At 47.7% G+C, this 18,077-nt stretch overlaps 1 protein-coding gene across 3 annotated transcripts in view; it reads left to right on the forward strand.

The window, feature by feature from the left end:
- Window positions 1-18,077, forward strand: part of cep112 (centrosomal protein 112) — a 114,980-nt gene that overhangs the window by 12,205 nt on the left and 84,698 nt on the right. For all 3 annotated transcript variants that reach the window (XM_086176291.1, XM_086176293.1, XM_086176292.1), the window contains 7 exons: window positions 1,299-1,346; window positions 1,439-1,513; window positions 6,609-6,695; window positions 9,804-9,903; window positions 10,242-10,360; window positions 10,568-10,711; window positions 16,593-16,747. In XM_086176291.1, the coding sequence (XP_086032417.1) occupies window positions 1,299-1,346; window positions 1,439-1,513; window positions 6,609-6,695; window positions 9,804-9,903; window positions 10,242-10,360; window positions 10,568-10,711; window positions 16,593-16,747 (728 nt within the window). The remainder of the gene's footprint in view (window positions 1-1,298; window positions 1,347-1,438; window positions 1,514-6,608; window positions 6,696-9,803; window positions 9,904-10,241; window positions 10,361-10,567; window positions 10,712-16,592; window positions 16,748-18,077) is intronic.

Below are 18,077 nucleotides of genomic sequence, written 5' to 3' on the forward strand. Positions count from 1 at the left end.
CCCATTCTCGTTTTCTGGCCGAGCGCTATTTTAGAGGAACATCGATTGCTTCATCACTCGGGAAATCTAAATCCTTTTCACTCGGTGCCATGTGGAAGTCGCGTTTCATCACACATCATGGTACGCCGTTTGCACTGTGGTTGCCAAACGGAGACGCACGTGCGCGTTTGTGTGTATTTGGCCGCGTTCGGAGATTCACCGAGAACCCGTTAAGCCGGATGTCTCTTTTTGTCGGCGACAGTCAGAAAAAGCGAAACGGTTGACCTGTTTTTCTTTCATCCCCCAAGATTTCGATGGGCTGCAGCGGCGTTTCACGTACTCGGCGTGCCAGAGCCGCACCCTGATGCAACAGGTTGTGACATTACGTACTGCAGCTTTCGGGGCTTTTTCAATTCCTGTCCTCTTATCTCCTATTCATTTCTGGATTAGCTTCATGTTCGCCGCGCCACCTCGCAACGTTAAATCCCCCTTTTTTTTTTTTTTTTTTTTTAACGCCGAATGAATCCCACACTACGCTCCCGATCCTTTTCCTCCTCGGCTTCCTCCTCCTCCCACTCGTCCCCCTTGTTCTCCCTCTTCATCCCCATGTTGAGGAGATTACCAACGGAACTGTTTACTTGTCGTCATTGCAGTCTGTCATCTCCGAAGTCAGCTGTATTTCTTTGAAAGGCCGTGTTCTTACCGCTCTCTGGCAGCCGCGGCGCGTGAGAGCGAAACGCTCTATAGCGTGAGCTCATAAGAAAGTAACAGGGTCATAAACAAACGTCAAATAGTGGAAGGAAAATAACAGGTTGTCAACACGCCGGGCTTTTTCTTTCTTTTTTTTTTTCTCTTCTGCTGTTTATGTCACACTTAGTGAACTGCGGTGATGTAACGCTGCAGAGTCACTCGGGCCGTGACCCCGCCGCTTTCAGGTGGTTTTTTTCGTGGCTCGCTCTTTTTTCCCGCACCCGGGTTTCATCTTATAATCAGAGAACATATCGTGTCAGTTATTGGCAAGGGCGCGTACACATTTGTCTCCATCCGAATGTAAACGGACCGGATCGCCGGAACCTGGATGTTGACAAAAAGGGCCGTATGCGGAAACGGAGGTGGCCGCATACAAGCCCTTGAAGTCGCTGGACATGTTCCGTCTATCTAAACAGACGAGAGTTGAAGACATTCCTGCCACCGCGTTTGATCTGCTCCCCGCATTGTTAATAACAAAATGAGGGCGGAGGTCAGGTTCTGGCTGTGGTGAGACTTTGAAGATCTATGAGAGACTCGTCTAAAGTTTGGTCTTTTATTTTTACTTTCAGATTGAGAATCCCAGGTATTTGCGAGAGAAAACCATCCCCTTGTCCCCGGTAAGTAAAAAAAAAAAAGTTTCTTTTCATCATCGCGCTGCGTATAAATATCTCATTTGCTTCAACGCCAAATCTCCTCCATGCATCGTTAGATTTTCAAGGCCAGCTTCGGAGGGAACGGCACCTTGTCCGACGAACGAGACCCGCTCCTCATGCAAGGGACGGAGGTATCTGCCCACCTATGAAATACCGGATCGGGTCAGGATGGATGCAATTCTCCAATAATTCCAGTGGCGTCTCCTTGCTTTTGAGCAGCTAGAAATAATGAGACAATTAAAGGCACCATTTTCACATCCAAATATTAGTGTTTTAGATACGACACCGTGGGGAGAAGTTGTCCATTTACACCCAAACTTTTTACGCACAAACTTTGATTGGTGACCCAGCCGGTGTACCGTCTCTTTGGTCCCCTTCCACTGGTGCGAGATGAAGACCTTCGGAGAGGGCTTGTCAACAAATTGTACGTCTAATAATCGTCCCAGTTAGCTAACATAGTCGCTACTGCAGATGTTATACACTCCTTTGGCTGCCTTTTGGCGTCGGCCACGTGCGCACGTCCTCGCACATAGTTTGTATTGTTGCAAACGGCCGAGGCGAGCATTCCTTTCGGAAGACAAAAATAACGCCTTCTCTGCGATGACAGTTTTTTTTTCCCCCAATGTGGATTTAAGCTGAAAAATCCCATTCTGAAAGCACGCTTTGAAGTCCCCTCTGGTCCTCCCCACCTCGCCCGAACAACCACTCATTCCTTCCGCCATATGCCTTTACTCGCGCTGTTAAGTATAAAAGTGAGCATGACATTGCTGTAATAGCCATAGATTTTCATTTCTGCTGGGGAAAAGGGGTCCAGTCAATTGGCTACACTGGGAGAAGGCGGAAAATGGGTGGAGAAAGGGGGACACGATGGACAAGATTGAGGTCTGAAAGGAAGAGGAATGGAATCCGGTGACACACTCAGTTGAACCGTCCACATGTGGACAGATTATTGAATCCAGAAATGTAAGAAGGCTGAAAAATAGAGATCCAACCGCGTCTTGCCAGAGCGGCTGCATGTCCATGTGTTCATGATGGGACCGTAAACATGGACCACGACATCATCCCTCCATGCTAATAAAGCAGTGGACCCTCACTTTTCGTTCCAAGACCCCCCACCAAAAGTGAATTCCCGCAAAGTGGAGCATTTTGATGGTATTTACAGATGTATTAACCTTCGACGAACTTCCCCGCGCATGTGCTTCACTGCCGTGTCTTTCTTCAGAAACATCCTCATTGGCCGTTACTGCCTCTGCTTTTTTTTCCTGGTTGAAAATGGTTTTCTAAACTGCCACGGCCCCATCCATCAAGTTACAAGTGGACCGAATGAACCGTATCGCCTTCCCGATCTTGCAAATTTTGCAGGGCTTTTGCGGCGTTTGTCATAGCGGCGTGAGACCGATCTCTGCGATGTCCTCATGCTGTCATGCCAGAGAAGCCGTCTCCTCCAGGAATGCGTGCCGGCAAAGGAGAGCTCGCATTTTTTAAAATGAATTTTTGTAAAATTTCACTTTTTTTTTTTACTGTTTTTTTTTTTTTTTTTTTCTTCTTCTTGGGCTAGAATAAGGCTTTTTTTTATCATGAAAAAAATTCAAATACCACAAAAAAAAACAAAGTATGATAAATCCGAGAACCGAATTACAAAAAAAAACCAAAGTAGCGAAAGCGCGAAAGCCGAGCCGCGAAGTGGCGAGAGTCCACTGTATAAACTATGGTTCCATGAAATGGCTAACTCGCTGTAGCACAGCAATAAATAGGATCTTGTTTTGCATGCATGTTATTGTCATCAGTGGTGATTCCAACTAGAAGTGTTTCTAAATCAGCGGTAAAACAGGAGAGCACTCTTGTTTAATAATCTTTTTATTCGCCCTTTAAAAGCTCCGATTTTCTCTTTGCATCGGTCGATACCGATGGCTTTCTGTACGTTCAACCCGCTGCTATCCGTATGTGTGTGAGAAGCCTTTATCTGTTTACATGTCGCAGTCGACATCCACACACGCACTTTTTGTCTTATAACGTGGTAAGTCGTGTCATATTCAAAAGCCACCGCGGAAATATCATCCATCTGAACCTGCGTCCTCTCTTACAAGCCCATTAGGGTTTATCTCTATTGACCGAACGTGATTAGCCAGGTAGCGTTTTAGAAACTCTGAACTTCGTAGCGCGATGAAAAGTGGCGGCGGGATCGGAACCCCTCCCGCGAGTGTCGGATGTCCTCACGAAAACCAACAAAACCGCGTTAATTCATCGGCACACTACGTTACATCTCGGAGTGATGAGGGCCGGGCCTTGATTCCATCCAATGGCCGTTGACGACTGGAGCTCCGCCACGCGCTCGTACGCTGATTAAAGCGCCCCGTCTTTCTTTGAGATCAGCGTGAGTGTGTGCAAGCTTTAAACTACCCCCTTGGTACCTGACCGGAGGGATTGTTGGCAGTAAGCACAGCACGGTAGATGAGTGTGTAAGTGTAAAAGCAGGCACTCTAATGGTCACAGGCCCCTGACTTGGGATCAGACCCCATTACTTTCCGACGCCATAATGATGCAGTCTCTCTAATCTAAAGATCCTCCGGGAAGGAGCCTGAGCTCTCAGCCTGTGGTTTAAAGGGCCATAGCCTGTCTTATCTGATCAGGTTTTTTTTTAAGCTAAAAAAGCGCACTGGTGAGGCTCAGAAGTTTAAAGTGGACCAGTTCAGCAGTTGGGCTTTCAAGATGGCTCTTCTGTAGGAAACACAAGGGAGCGCGAGGCTTGCATAATGATTAAGTCGCTATTTGAAATGTGCCCCGTATTTCAAATGATAGGATATGGATCGAGCGTTCTTTTCAGACCGTATTGATATTACACGGGATTACGGGGTTTACCGGACCGCACGCATCTAAACTATCGTGGCTATTTGCCTTTTTGTTTTCCGTGTCAGAGATTCAATTTTAGCCCGGGCCTCTCGCGAGTCTCAACAATAATTTGAACTCGGCGTCAGACTGCGGAAACGTCGCCTGGCTGTTTCTCAGTAGATAGCGCAATGCTGCAGAGTGACTATCCCGCAGCATCTGTGTTTAGCCGGGATGAAAGATGCTCCGAAGACGTCGTGCATCTCGAAGTAGATGCACAGAAGCAGCCTCGGTTTGCGGCACCCAAACAGTTACCGTACATCCTCTGAACACATCCCCTCGGGGAGGAGGCCTTGACCTCGCGCCGTATTTAAGAGCAGAAAAAGCAACTGTTTCCGTCTTTTACCGGCATTCCTTCTCTCGCACACACACACACACACACACCCTCCTTTCTCCTACCCTCTCATCCTTTCAAGAGAGAAGTGTCAAAAAACATGGCATCTTACAGCGCTAGCTAGGACTCTGAAGAAGAAAGGAGGGAAAAAAGCTGTACCACCCAGCCGGGCTGATTGAAGGCACCTCAGAAGCCTTAGGTGTACGACATTCCTCCTCCTCCTTCCTTCACTGACGCCTTTATAAACAAGTTTTTTAACGCCCCTGATCTAGTTTGACAAACTTTCTCCAAAGAGCATTTGAAGAGAGGCTGAGAAAGTGACACCCCCACATGTGCTTTTCTTTTCTGCCTTCCCCTTTTTATTGGGCGCCTGCAGAATCAGGTCTCACTTACTCTTCTGCTTTTCAATCACTGCTATCTTTCTCTCTCCCTCTGTCTCGCTTCGCCTTCTGCTCGTCTCTTCTTTACCCTGACGGGTCTCATGCGGTCGCCTCAATTGCATAAGAAATGGCGGTAAATCGAGAAAAAAGGACAACTTTGTCGAGGGTTGGGTGTTTTAAACGCAGCCGGAGCGCATTAATGAGGAGGGGCGTCTAAGCGAGCGTTTATGCGTCTTTTTTTTATTTTTAATGGGATTTTATGCACGCCCCCATTCCAGTCCCACAGCATTAATATATAGTTTTGCATGACGTGTTTTCGACGAGCGCGTCCTCGGCGTCCTCATGACATCGTATCAGCGCTTCCAGATACAAAAAACGACCGTTTAAACGTCGGCTCCGTCGCCGTCCTTTTGATTACGCCGACGAAACAAGTTCCCGCCGTGCCAAGCGATGTTGTGGGGAATTTTCCGCTTAATTGTTTTGATGAGTAGAATAAACAGGGGCTAGCCTCGGTGTGCCGCGAAGCCGTGACACACACTCGCACTTTGAAAGCGGCGACGTTGTCGGCGTGTTCCAGGGATGATTAACGCGGCAGAACAGGCAGTGACTAAACATGAAGGGTGACATGAAAGCTGGTGGACACTCATCACTCTGTCAGAGGGTCCCTTTGTATTTCTATATTTGGGAGCTGAATAATCTCCCGTGTAGAAACGGACACATTTGTAATGCATTTCGATAAGCGGCGGGGATTTGCAGGTTGAATCCACGCGGCTTCAGAAAGAGGGCGAAATCCGCAAAGACTAAAGCGAAGCTTTTGTTTCCCCCCCGAAAGCGATAAGCATCTGAAAACAACAAAGTCGTGTTTCTCGTCCGACCAAAAATAGGAGACGGAGCGAATGATGAAAAGAGTTAGCGATGACACCGTTTGCCCGCCGTCGCAAGTAGAAGTTCATCTTCGGACGAAGACGCTCGTTAAGACGGCGACTTTTTTTGCCGCTACTCGTTTAAAGCGCACGACCCGTTAGCATTTCCTTCCTTCAGCGTGGAGCCGGTCTGCGACTGTAAGAGCGGGAAGCCCTCCAGCTCGCGGCGATCTGTTCCAATATGACGATGCAGAACTTCTGATCCTCGGCAAACACGGGGTGAAAATTCAAACCAGCCGTCTCTTCGTGATTACTTGTCATTTGCATGCAGAAGAAGACACTTACCCCAAACCGCGAATGCCGTCGCATCGCTGGAAACTGACTGGAGTGAAGAGGTTGTCGTCAACATGCATTTTTGGTACACCTCGGTGTCAAACTGGGTTTTAATGCATTTACGTCGTCCCCAGCTGCTCCCGGATGACAGAAGGGACACGCCGTAACTTCTTGCATCCAGATGCACGTTGTCTTGGACGAGCCGTCACGTAACACTTTCTCTAAACATAATAAATTCGAGGGGACGCACTCTATCTTCCAAAGGCTCGAGTTTTGGCGTATTTGCTTCCTGGAAATGAATAGTTTTTTCCTTTTTTTTTTTCTTTTTCTTAGAAACTTCATATACTGCGAGTAAAAGAAAAGGGGGGGAGAAAGATTTTTTTTTATTTTTTTTAAACAATGTTACATAATTTTGTTTTTCTGTCTCCAGATCGAGATGAGGATCAAATTACTGGAGGCCAAGCACCAGGAGGAGAAACTGAAGATGCAACAGAGACACGATGCAGCTGTTGAGAAAGTAAGAGAGTCCTGTTCTACCACTGGAGCCCTGAAGTGGTTTCACACTAAAAGATCTTTCCTTTTTTTTTTTTCCCAGTTTCGAGTAAATAGGTCGAATTCTTTGATTTCCGCCGCCGTGAAAACCGATACGGTTCCATGCGGGACGGGCGGTCTGGATCGACGAGGACTGTCGTGCGCGTTCGCCGGTGTTAAAAGGACACCGACCCAACTTTGGTGTCGTTTCATTTCCGATGGTCCCATAATGCCATAGGTATCATCGGCGGTGTTGACGTAGGACCCGATAAAAGCATCTGGAACACCTCCCGGTGAATGATCGCGTAATTGGAGCTCCGCGGAAGCGGCGTTGATTCACGCCGGGCTTTTGGGCAGACGTACCCCGAGCCCACCGGGGTAATCTGATCTGCAACCTTGATTGCCGCCAATGTCGAGTCCAGATTTTCTGGTTACCGCGAGGGGCTCTAAACCTCAGACGTGTTGAAATTTGAAACGATTACATCCCGACTTGCAGAGCAGAGATCGACCTACTAAGAAAAAGAAAACCGCCAGGATTACCCGTCTTCCTGGGAGATCACACCGTATCGTTGACAGGACAATCGTAATATTAGCTCTCGGCGTGTAAGGCCTTCACATAGGTGATGCTCCAGCTAGCGGAAGAATCCTGGTCGTCCCCAACCATCTGATTTGTTTTCCGGGTGAAACTCGCATTTGTCGTCCTGTGAATCCGGACTTCCGGGGCTGGAGGGCCGATGATCGGTGCTTAAACCCCTTTCACCGTGGACGCCCGATTCCACTGGGCGTCTAATGAATACGAAAAGAACGAGTCGCTCCTCTTCCTTCCCGCGAAACAGTCGTCTCTTCAAAGATCTTTGTCAAGCCAGCGAAAATGGCATTAAAGCGGGTTTATTGAACAGGAGGTGTCCGTCAGATGGGCTGCAGATCAAGCACCTGGTATCTGTCACTTCGCCGCCGTGGCTTTCCTTTGCTGTGACAGAAGCTTTTAATAAAACAGGGGGGAAAAGGACTCCAATTTTCTCTCCACTTTAAGATGCCCGCTGCTTTGTGTTTGACGAGTCGGGATGACAGCTACCCCCCCCCCCCCTCCTAATTACATACAGATTGTGAGTTATGTCCGATTTAATTTTCTCTTATTTTTACCCCGAATTCCCATTAATGGCTTCAAAGAGAAGTGATCCAGGGGTGCACGCTGATGAGCCTGACTAATTTTAATTAGGTCCCTTTTGAATAATGTATAGGCAGCTGAGGGGCTACTGGTCATTGTCCTCCTGTGTAAAATGAAGACGGTCATTTAGGAACGGGCTTGAATGTCGAATGGTAATCGTCGTGGGTCGGCGCGAGAAAAATCAAAACAACCTCAGGTGAAATGGCGCCCCCCCCCCCCCCCCCCCCCCTTCAACATTAACAGAATTTGTTTTTAAATGCCTCTGGCGCCGAACGCTACCGCCTGTATACTATTTTACCTTCTTCTACGTGGCCGTATGTGTGCCGAGCATGCTCGTGTCAGAACTCCACGTTTTGTAGTTTAGCTCTCTTTAGTCTGAAATGAGGATGTTTTTCAAGCCGCGACCGGCCGGCCGCTACATTAGGACGAGCGCTAACAGCCTAAAATTGGCACCCTAAAAGCTGCCATTTCCCCGCGTCCTGCACGCTCTCCCCCGACCGGACACGACTCCGCCGCTTTGCCTGTCCGACCCCGAAAGAGACGATCTCTTCGGGGTGTTGAAATGGAAGAAATTGGATATCCTCTGAACTCTGCTGCGGCCGACCCGCCCTGCTTTCATCTCGCCGTCCCGTTCCCACAAAGAGAGGCGGGTCCGGCGTCCGAGTGCGAGGGCCTTATGCTTTAATATCGCGCTTAAAAAGAGACACGCTTTTCCGCAATTTCATTCTACTACTTTGACAGATCACACCTGCGCAAAATGATGATGGCAGGAATTGAATCAAGCTTTTATCCAACATTTTCCCCGTTTATTTCCGCGCCACGTGGTCGGCGCGTAAAACCACGATAGGATTCCTAGCGAAACACTTCCGAACTGATAAAACCTCACGCCTGCAAGTTTTTCTGATACGCGTCGATGAAACTAACACGGTGTAAAGTCGTTTGATTCGGGTTGTATCGCCGCTTTTAAAGAGCGCTTGCAACACGTTTGGATAGAAAAAGAAAACCCCCGCGCTGCCGGCTGGGCGAGGCAGGAAATGTGTCTTCGCAAGGAGTAAATGGACACGTGAAGTGTTGATTTATTTAAATGTTTTGTGCCGCCGAGCTCTGCGGGATCTTTACGCCGAAGTGTGGCCTCCACCCGGATGCTTTAAGTATCTCTGGCTCCAGATCCAGGAGCTCCGGATCAGATCATATTTTTCCCCGGTCGGTGTATCCCCGCCTTTTTGCGAAAAACCTTAACAAATGCACAGGGTGTGTGGATCAGACAGAACGGATGCAGACGTAGAGGACGATTCGCGAGGCGTGGGCCATTTTCCGTTATAACCGTTTCATTATCGCCGTTGCAACGGGAACAACCTCGTTATCCAGCACGTTGGTCAAAAGCGCCGTATTTTTCACAACATTGCACGAAATCAACACTTCCGACAAGGGGATTCACTAAAAGCGGTGCATCGTAACCCTGGGAAGGGTTTATCTGATCGTCCCCTTCCATACATCGGTGGCTGAGCTTATGTTGCACATTATACAGTCAAAGCACGGCACTTTTACTCCCCCCCCCCCTTCCGTCCCGGCGCGAGTCATTTTACACCGGCGCTCTGACGGCATGCCCTAATTTAACTAATTACTCACAGATGTTGGGAGTAAGCAGATGCCGTTAACTCGGCACACCTCGGCACAGGTGGTTCATTCACATGCCATTTTCTCCGTTACCCCGTAGCCTCCCAAGGAATTACAGAACATGTCGTAATCGCGCTTGCACGAAGCGCCGTATGCGTCTAAATGGAAATCTAGATATTCTTTAACCACGGGTTGCAATTTCAGGACCGTATTGATTACACCCCGCTGTTTCCCAGGCACGTATTGGCACCAAGTTTTCTCCTGTTTCAGAAAAAAAAAAAAAAACAAACACACTCTGTACTCCTTCAGATTCTGAGCCGCAAGAATGGTGAGCTGGAAGAGATGAAGACTCTGCACCGGGTCAAGCAGAAAGAATCAGAGGAGATGATCCATAAGCTGGAGAGGAAAGGTGAGAGGTCACCAGATTTGCGGGGGTTAACTGGAAGGATGTTTACAGAGCCGTCTCTGAACACCCGCTGCAAAAAGCACGCTCAGATAGAAAGTCCTCCGGTGTGGAGTGACGCTCTCCAGCTGTGACGCTCAATCTAAAATCTAATCGCAAAATGCGCCCGTTTCTCCGTGCCGGCTTTGCTCTCCACGAGTGTCCTTTCTCACTTCTTCAAGCGAAGAAAAGGAATATGGACTCCACAGAGATGAGAGCGGCATCCTCTTTGACAATGAGTCACCGACGCATCGGTGAACATATGACCGTGTGTGTGCGTGTGTGTGTGTGTGTGTGTCCGGCAGTTCAAAGCTTGCTGAGGGAATCCCAGGTCATCTGCGAGAGCAAAGAGAAGCAGATTGCAGAGCTGAAGAAGATGTCTGATCAAAGCGTCGACTCCTTAAAGAACGGGTGGGAGAAGAAGGTATGAGGGAGGTCGGAGGGTCTGGATGTTTCTCGGCCCGCGGAAAAGCGGTCTCGATTTTTCGGAAAAATGAACGGGAACGCCGAAGGTTCGGCGGCGTCCCGGAGAAATCTCTCGTACGTGATGTTCACCCCCTTTCGGGGAAAAAGGTGCGCGTCGCACGTGTTAAAATTTGTCGTGACGCAAACCGTCCCCTCGCCTCCTCAGCTGCACGCCGCCGTGGCCGAGATGGAGCAGGCCAAGTTTGAAATGCAGAAGAAACACACGGAGAACATCAAGGAGCTGCTGGGGGACACCGGTCGTAGGCTGGCCAAGATGGAGGCGGAGTACAATACTCGCTCGCAATCCACAGTAAGTGGGGAAAAAGTGTGTGTTTAAGATTCACATCACAATTTAGCCGGACGCTGTGTTGTATACATGCGATAATATCATATTGTGGATTTGACTAGTTCGACATAATTTCACTATATATCCATATATAGCTCCTATTTCCGTTATTGTTACATGAGAATTTCAAATGCATTTATTTCCTTTCCCCATCTGTACTCTTATTATTGATTCTGTTCTGAAATGGCAGCAGTGATTCATGAATATATCATAAAGAATCCCCTGGAAACTTGCTGGTTTCCTGGCAACACACAAGGAATACACGGGTTTCAGATAATCGGCCTTTTCGATACATGCAATTATGAACATCTACGGAGCACAAGAGCGGTCGACCTTTAACAGCCGAGAATGATGTGAAAATCTGCTTTCACTTATCGAATCACGACACTGAGGACCATCTTTGCACCAGCGGCCACCTTTCTGGCCTGTCGCTTCCCGCCGCGCTCGCCGTCGTCAGCCGTTCCCGCCCGTCACGGAAAACCGGGAAAAACGATTGACCGATTTTGCGTCCGTGGGAAACATTTGGAAAAGTCAAATGTCCTGGAAAACGATTTCTCCTCTCCTTGCGAGTCTCAATGTCTTCAATGAGAGAAACAGCGCCTCATGTCGCCCCATGTGACGCTAACAGCCAATCGGATACGTCCTGCTGCCCAGCGTCAGGTAGACTAGCTCCTATTGGGTCTATGAGCGATATATTTGTCATTATTTCTTAGAATGTAATCGGATAAATCTTAGCTACAGAGTGCACATCCTTGAAATTAGCCCTCCGGGGGCGGAACTGGAATAAACATCGACGTAATCTGGGTAAATGGACAAAACGCAAGTAACAACTGCAGAAAAGAACATGTCGTGTGTTACCGTGGGATGATCCGTGCAACTTCTGCAGCTGGGAAAGTCCTGGAAAATCACTTTGGGACAAGATCGGGAGCCTTGTGAATTCACCTGGGCGCCTTATTTTAAAATAAAAGCAGTATTCCATTTGAAGAAACACTGTTGATAGATATATATTTGTGTGTGTGTGCAATTTGTTTAGGTTTTTGGGAATAGTTCTGACCATCCCACTGCTGCTTCAACTACACACAGACACTGTCATTTCAACCCTTGAATCTAAATCTTTTAATTTTTCAAAGTCTTTGATGCAGGAATGGAGTAACTCTTATGCACAGTTATGGCAGCGTACACACACACACACACACACACACACACCTCCCAAAGCTACATCTCCTTTGATGTCGTAAAAGCTGTAAAACTCTAGCTGTGAGTGGGATTGTGAATATTTCTTTAATGTGGATTTTAACCACCAGAGGCTCTATGAACGCGCTCCTTCATAAATAGTATTGTTATTGATATCAGCATCCACGGTCTGTCCTACTGTGTGTTATACGTACACACACTCTGCTCGTGGCCTTAATCTGTCAGCAAGCCCACATTTAAGAGGCTTCAAACACCGGACAGTGTGGGGCCGGCGCTAAGGCCCTTTTTTTAATAATTAAGGACAGACAAGGCCCCAGAGGATGAAAAGAGCCCTCTGTCATTGTAAATTAGCTGCCGCAATGCTGACACACACACACACGCACACACACACACACACACCTAATAAAGGGTGTTCAAAGTAGACTTTATCTCCGCCGAGTCGTCCCAGTACCTGTTGGTGGGGCTGAGTTTGGACACAATGGCTCTCATTTATCAGTGAGCCTCAGAATCAGACGGGTTCGATCTTCTTCTTCTTCTTCTTTTGGCCTTTCCCTTCAGGTGTCGCCACAGCGAGTCAACTTTCTCCATCTAACCCTATTCTCTGTATCCTCCTCTCTCACACCAACTACCTTCATATCCATAAATCTTCTCTTTGGTCTTCCTTGAGACCTCTTGCCTGGCAGCTCCGCCTTCATCAACCTTATGCCCAGATCTTCACCATGGTTTAGACATGAACAGAGTGTTCATATTTAAGCCATCGCCGTCATCACTTTTGTCTTGGTCATACATGTCCTGCACCCCTGTGACAGATTCTTACTTTCCTTTGGTCTTTTCCCTTCAGGGGTCTTCACAGCAAATCCACCTTCTCCATCTAACCTTATTCTCTGGATCCTCCTCTCTCACACCAACTACCTTCATATCCTCTCTCACGACGTCCATAAATCTTCTCTTTGGTCTTCCTCCAGACCTCTTGCCTGGCAGCTCCCATTCCAGCATCCGTCTACCAATATATTCTCTGTCCATGACCCAACCATCTCAGTCTGGCTTCTCTGACCTTCTCTCTAAAACATCTAACATGTGCCGTCCCTCTGATAGACTCATTCCTGATCCTCTCCATCCTGGTCACTCCCAAAGAGAACCTCAACATCTTCATCTCTGCAACCTCTAGTTCTGCCTGCTGTCTTTTGGTCATTGTAACACTTTCTAGTCCAAACATCATCGCTGGTCTCACCACTGACTTGTACAACTTTCCTTTTATTCTGGCGGGAAGTCTTTTATCTCTTGTTACCCCTGACACTTTTCTCCACCCATAAAGAATCAGACGGGTGCAGTGATGACGTGAATGTAGAGTTAATTCAAAATAAAACAGTCGGTTGGGGGAAAAAAGAAAACAAAAAACACTGTAAAGGAGTTGACAATGAAAGTCCGATCATAGAGTTGAGGTGGATATTCTTATTTGCTTATATTTTCTCTCCGCACAAAGCACTGCTTCTTTCTTCTGCTGTTCCTTCTTCTGCGGGCCGCTCGCTTCTCGGGTCACCACAGCCGATCAGCTACCTCCATCCAACCTTCTCCTCTGCTGAATCTTTCCCTCCATCCACAAACCTTCTCACTGGTCTTCCTCTCCACCTCCTGCCCGGCAGCTCCAACATCTAAAACACGCCGTCCCTCTCATTGCTGATCCTCTCCGTCCTCCTCACTCCCAGAGAGGAACGTCCACATCTTCATCTCTGCTGCCTCCAGCTCTGCCTGCTGTCTTTTCCCCGATGCCGCCGTCTCTAAAACAGACATCTTCTTGAAGCGTTTAATATTAAAAGCCCTTGATGAGATTAGTCTGAGCCTGACAGCTAATATGCAGTTCTTTCTGTGCGTTTTGAGCTTATCATTTTACACTAAATGATATTCTATCAACGTTTTAAGCCTTTGCCGCCTCGCTGACCGAGGCGGTTCGATGTCAACGGCAGTTTGCTGTCAGGAAACCACGTGAAATTCACGTTTTCGGTGAATACGAGCAAAAACACACCCTCGTTGGTCGACACCGGCACAGTTTTGTGGATGTTTGGTTTCAGAAAGCGAGGCGAAGACCGTTCATCATCTGTCCATCTTTACCTGGTTGGATTTTGATCAAACGCAGATCAAACGTCTCGCGAACGGCTCGCTGATATGTCAGATGTTATTTTTGGACCGTGTCTGCGAGCAGAGCAGAGCAGATCAAATGACTGAGGAGGTGTTCAAAAATACAGACAAGCCAGTATCTGCCTTGGTTCTGCACCAGCCAAATTCTTGACTGCAGTCCCTGCACGTACACAATGACCCAAGGATTAGACAGGGGGTATTAACATTGCTAATATTGCTTGTTTTATATTGCTTGTCAAACTTCACCGCCTCCATAGAAGCTTTAAGACGTCCAAAATACTCCCAGTAAATCTGTCTGACATACGTCTTCCCCAAAACACATGTTACCGCCACATGAATATCCTGAAAACCCTGCTCTCCGCTCAGAGATTTATACATCGTATACGTAAAATCGACGATGAATTATTGAATCCGATCGGGCCGGCCTGTAAATTTTAAAGCCCGGTCTTGTTTAACTGGGAAAAAAAATCCCGAATCGGCGAGGAAGTCGTCGGCGCGGTCCAAGATACAACAATCCGACGCAGGAAACGTACTGTAAATATAGCTTGGTGAAGGCCGCGCTCGGCTCGTGAGGTCGGGCGTTTGATTAGCGAGGATAGAGATGTAAAGCACGTGTGGAGGCACAGCGAAGCTCAAACATTTCGCTGGAGGAACAAGAAGAGCAAGGATGGACTCTGAGTGGGAGACAACCTGCGCTTCAGTTATTCTAAGGCATCCGAGTCTCTAAATTACCTTGTGAAGCCTTTATCCTCCATAGACAGAACCGCATCTCGCCTTCCAAACCCACTTGCGAGGAGGTTTTTTTTCACGTGACGCACTCCTTCTTCCTTTTTTTTTTTTTTCTGCTTTCGCTGCCACCGCACGCCCCGGCCTCCAGACACAATGTGCACGTACACACATCGAGCGCCAAGCCTCCGGAGATGACTGATGCAAGCTGTCATCCGGTCTCTGGCCTCAGTGCTGATTTAAAAAAAAAAAAAAAAAATTAAAAGGTTATCCGTCACACGCAGGATATAATTCCTTTTTTTTTTTTTTTTTTTTCTCCCTAAATCTTCAAAGACTTCAAATTTTAATCTCCGAAGAGGCTCATAACGTAACTCATGTAGTTTGCAGTTCACACCAGGTAATTCTCCGTCTCAAACACCTAATTAGGGGATGTAATTTGCTTGCGTGGAGCGCGTCCAGGTGTCCGACGTCCAGCCTCAGCTGGATGGACAGGTGCTTCTTGTCATCTCCTGCCAGGGAGGTCATTTTCAGCACGCGTCCCGGCACAACATAGACCCCCTTATTCAAGTCTCGGCAACCTCCGGCGCAAACCCCGGGGACAAAAGCCTCTCTCAGCGGCGGCGCGACGGCCGCGATCCGCCGCTAAAAAACACACACCCGCTCCATCCTCTCCCATCACGACGCCTCCTGTCATCGCAGCTTCTGTCATCATCAAGATCAACTGGCGCTCCATCTTTAATCAAGAGCCCGTCATCGCCTTTATCAGTCTGGCCGCGCCGCATTCCACGCTGTCGTATGCACAAACACACCGGCAAAAGTGTGTGTGTGTGTGTGTGGGACAGTTATGCAGAGGAGGGATGTTCCTTTCATCAAAACGCTGCCGGAAGAACCTGTCTGGACTTTGATCAAAGTTTTTTTTTTTTTTTTTTTCTTGAAAAATCACGACCGATCCGGCGGTTGACGTCTAATTCTGGTGAAAAAGGAAAAAAAAAATCGAGGAGATGGAGCGATCACGCACCAAGTGTTCTTATCGGGAAGCTTATTCCTTCAGTTCGATTGTTTCCAATGTCAGTCCCACCCTGACTGCAGGATAAGCGGTAGAAATAATAAATGGATGTTTTTCCCGCGGAGCTGCTTGGGACTAAAAAGATTACTTCCCTAATATGTTGGAATCTCATCAACCTTAAAATAAAACTATTCTCCAAAGCGGCGCTTTGAGACGCGCCGTGTCCATGAGTTGTTTTACAAAGAAGCGCGGGAACAGGTTGAAACAGCTGCGGGATCAGGAACTTTTCAAAGCTGCTGAACAGAACACAAGCGGGAAAAACAAAACAAAACAACAAACAAGGCTTTTACAGACGGGTTCTTGTCGCAACCAAAGGTTACCCGCCGGTTTGACCTTTGATTCGGGTTATATCGAGAATATGTTTTGGCTTTTGATGACTCACGGATCTCGGGAAACAGTCGATGCAAAACAGCCCGTTTGAAGTTCTGCCTCCAGATTAAGACTCTGATATGTATGAAAAGCGAAGCGCTAGGTGTGTTTGGCTTTCTTATTTTATTCTTTTTCCAGCTACCGCTTCATTCCGACCGTTTCGGAAAGTCAGGAGGGCTGCCGCTCACATGGTTATCCACCGTCTGCGACGTTAACGACCAGATTTATGTGTCGGCTTTCGGTATCGGGCCTTGGCGTCCTCCGACCCGTGACTTTTTTTTTTTCTCGGCCCTTTGCCGTTATTGGACCAAGATGTGAGGTTTATGGGTTTCCCCTCTATCCTCGCTTGTCTAGGACAGAACGGCGCGTGAGCTGGAGCTGCGGGTGACGCAGCAGTCTGTGGAAGTGGAGAAAGGCAACGCGTTGCGTCAGAAGTTGACACAAGAGAAGGCCCAGTTGGAGATCCACGTTTCATCCATCAGCGCCGACCTGCAGGAGGCCAACAGACGGTCCGGAGATGTTTGACGTGAAGTGAAAGAGATGCAGGAGGGAGGGAGGGAGGGAGGGCTTTTTCCTTATATTGTCAGTTTGGAGACAAGAAATGTCAAAATCCATCATTGTTGTTAGAATCATCCACACAGCAGGTCTAATTGCAACCCGATAAGTCCTCTCGATGGTTAATAACCTGGTTCTTAGCGTCACATCTTCACCGCCTGACAACAGAGGAGGAAATTATCACCCCGTTTAATTTCAAGATGGAATCTAACACAATCGTAACCATTTCATTGGTTTGAGTTTGTAAAATTGCAGTGATGCATCAGGTTTGTTACAAATCTGATGATTTCTGTATTCATTTGCTCATTTGGTTACACGGAGTTTACAAGTCGGGTGCACGGGTGTTCTTTTAGTCTGAATGGAGTCTTAGAGGTTAGCGCTTTGGCCTCGCAGCAGGATAAGTGGGGAAAAATTGTCCCGAGTGAGTGAATGGTTCTTCTTTCCCTTTGGGCTTTTCCCTTCAGGGTCTCCACAGTCCATCCACCTTCTCCATCTAACCCTGTCCTTGTCACCATGGTTTTGGCATGGACAGAGTGTTAATATTCAAACTACCCCAGTCATCACTATGTCTCGGTCATACATGTCCTGCACCCCTGTGACAAATTCTTCTTTTCCTTTGGGCTTTTCCCCTCAGGGATCTCCATAGCGAATCCACCTTCTCCATCTAACCCTAATTTTTGTATCCTCCTCTCTCACACCAACTACCTTCATATCCTCTCTCACAACATCTATAAATCTTCTCTCTGGTCTTCCTCTAGACCTCCTGCCTGGTAGCTCCACCTTCAGCGACCTTCTAGTCAGAGCTTCACCATGGTTCAGACATGAACCGAGGAATGTTTATGTTCAAACCATCCCAGTCATCACTATGTCTCGGTCATCCATGTCCTGCACCCCTGTGACAAATTATTCTTTTTCTTTGGGCTTTTCCCCTCAGGGGTCTCCACAGCGAATCCAGCTTCTCCATCTCACTCTATTTTTTGTATCCTCCTCTCTCACACCAACTACCTTCATATCCTCTTTCACTTTGTCCATAAATCTTCTCTTTGGTCTTCCTGTAGACCTCCAATTCCAGCATCCGTCTACCAATGTATTCACAATCCCTCCCCTGTCCATGACCCAACCATCTCAGACCTTCTCTCCAAAACATCTACCATGTACCGTCCCTCTGATGGGCTCATTGCTGATCCTCTCCATCCTGGTCACTCCCAAAGAGAACCTCAACATCTTCATCTCTGCCACCTGTCTTTTGGTCATTGTCAGTGTTTGTAGATCATCTCACCACTG

This window comes from Fistularia commersonii, chromosome 28, assembly GCF_037954325.1.
Source record: "Fistularia commersonii isolate RoL2024-O1a breed Wild chromosome 28, RoL_Fcom_v1.0, whole genome shotgun sequence".
Lineage (NCBI taxonomy): Eukaryota > Metazoa > Chordata > Actinopteri > Syngnathiformes > Fistulariidae > Fistularia > Fistularia commersonii.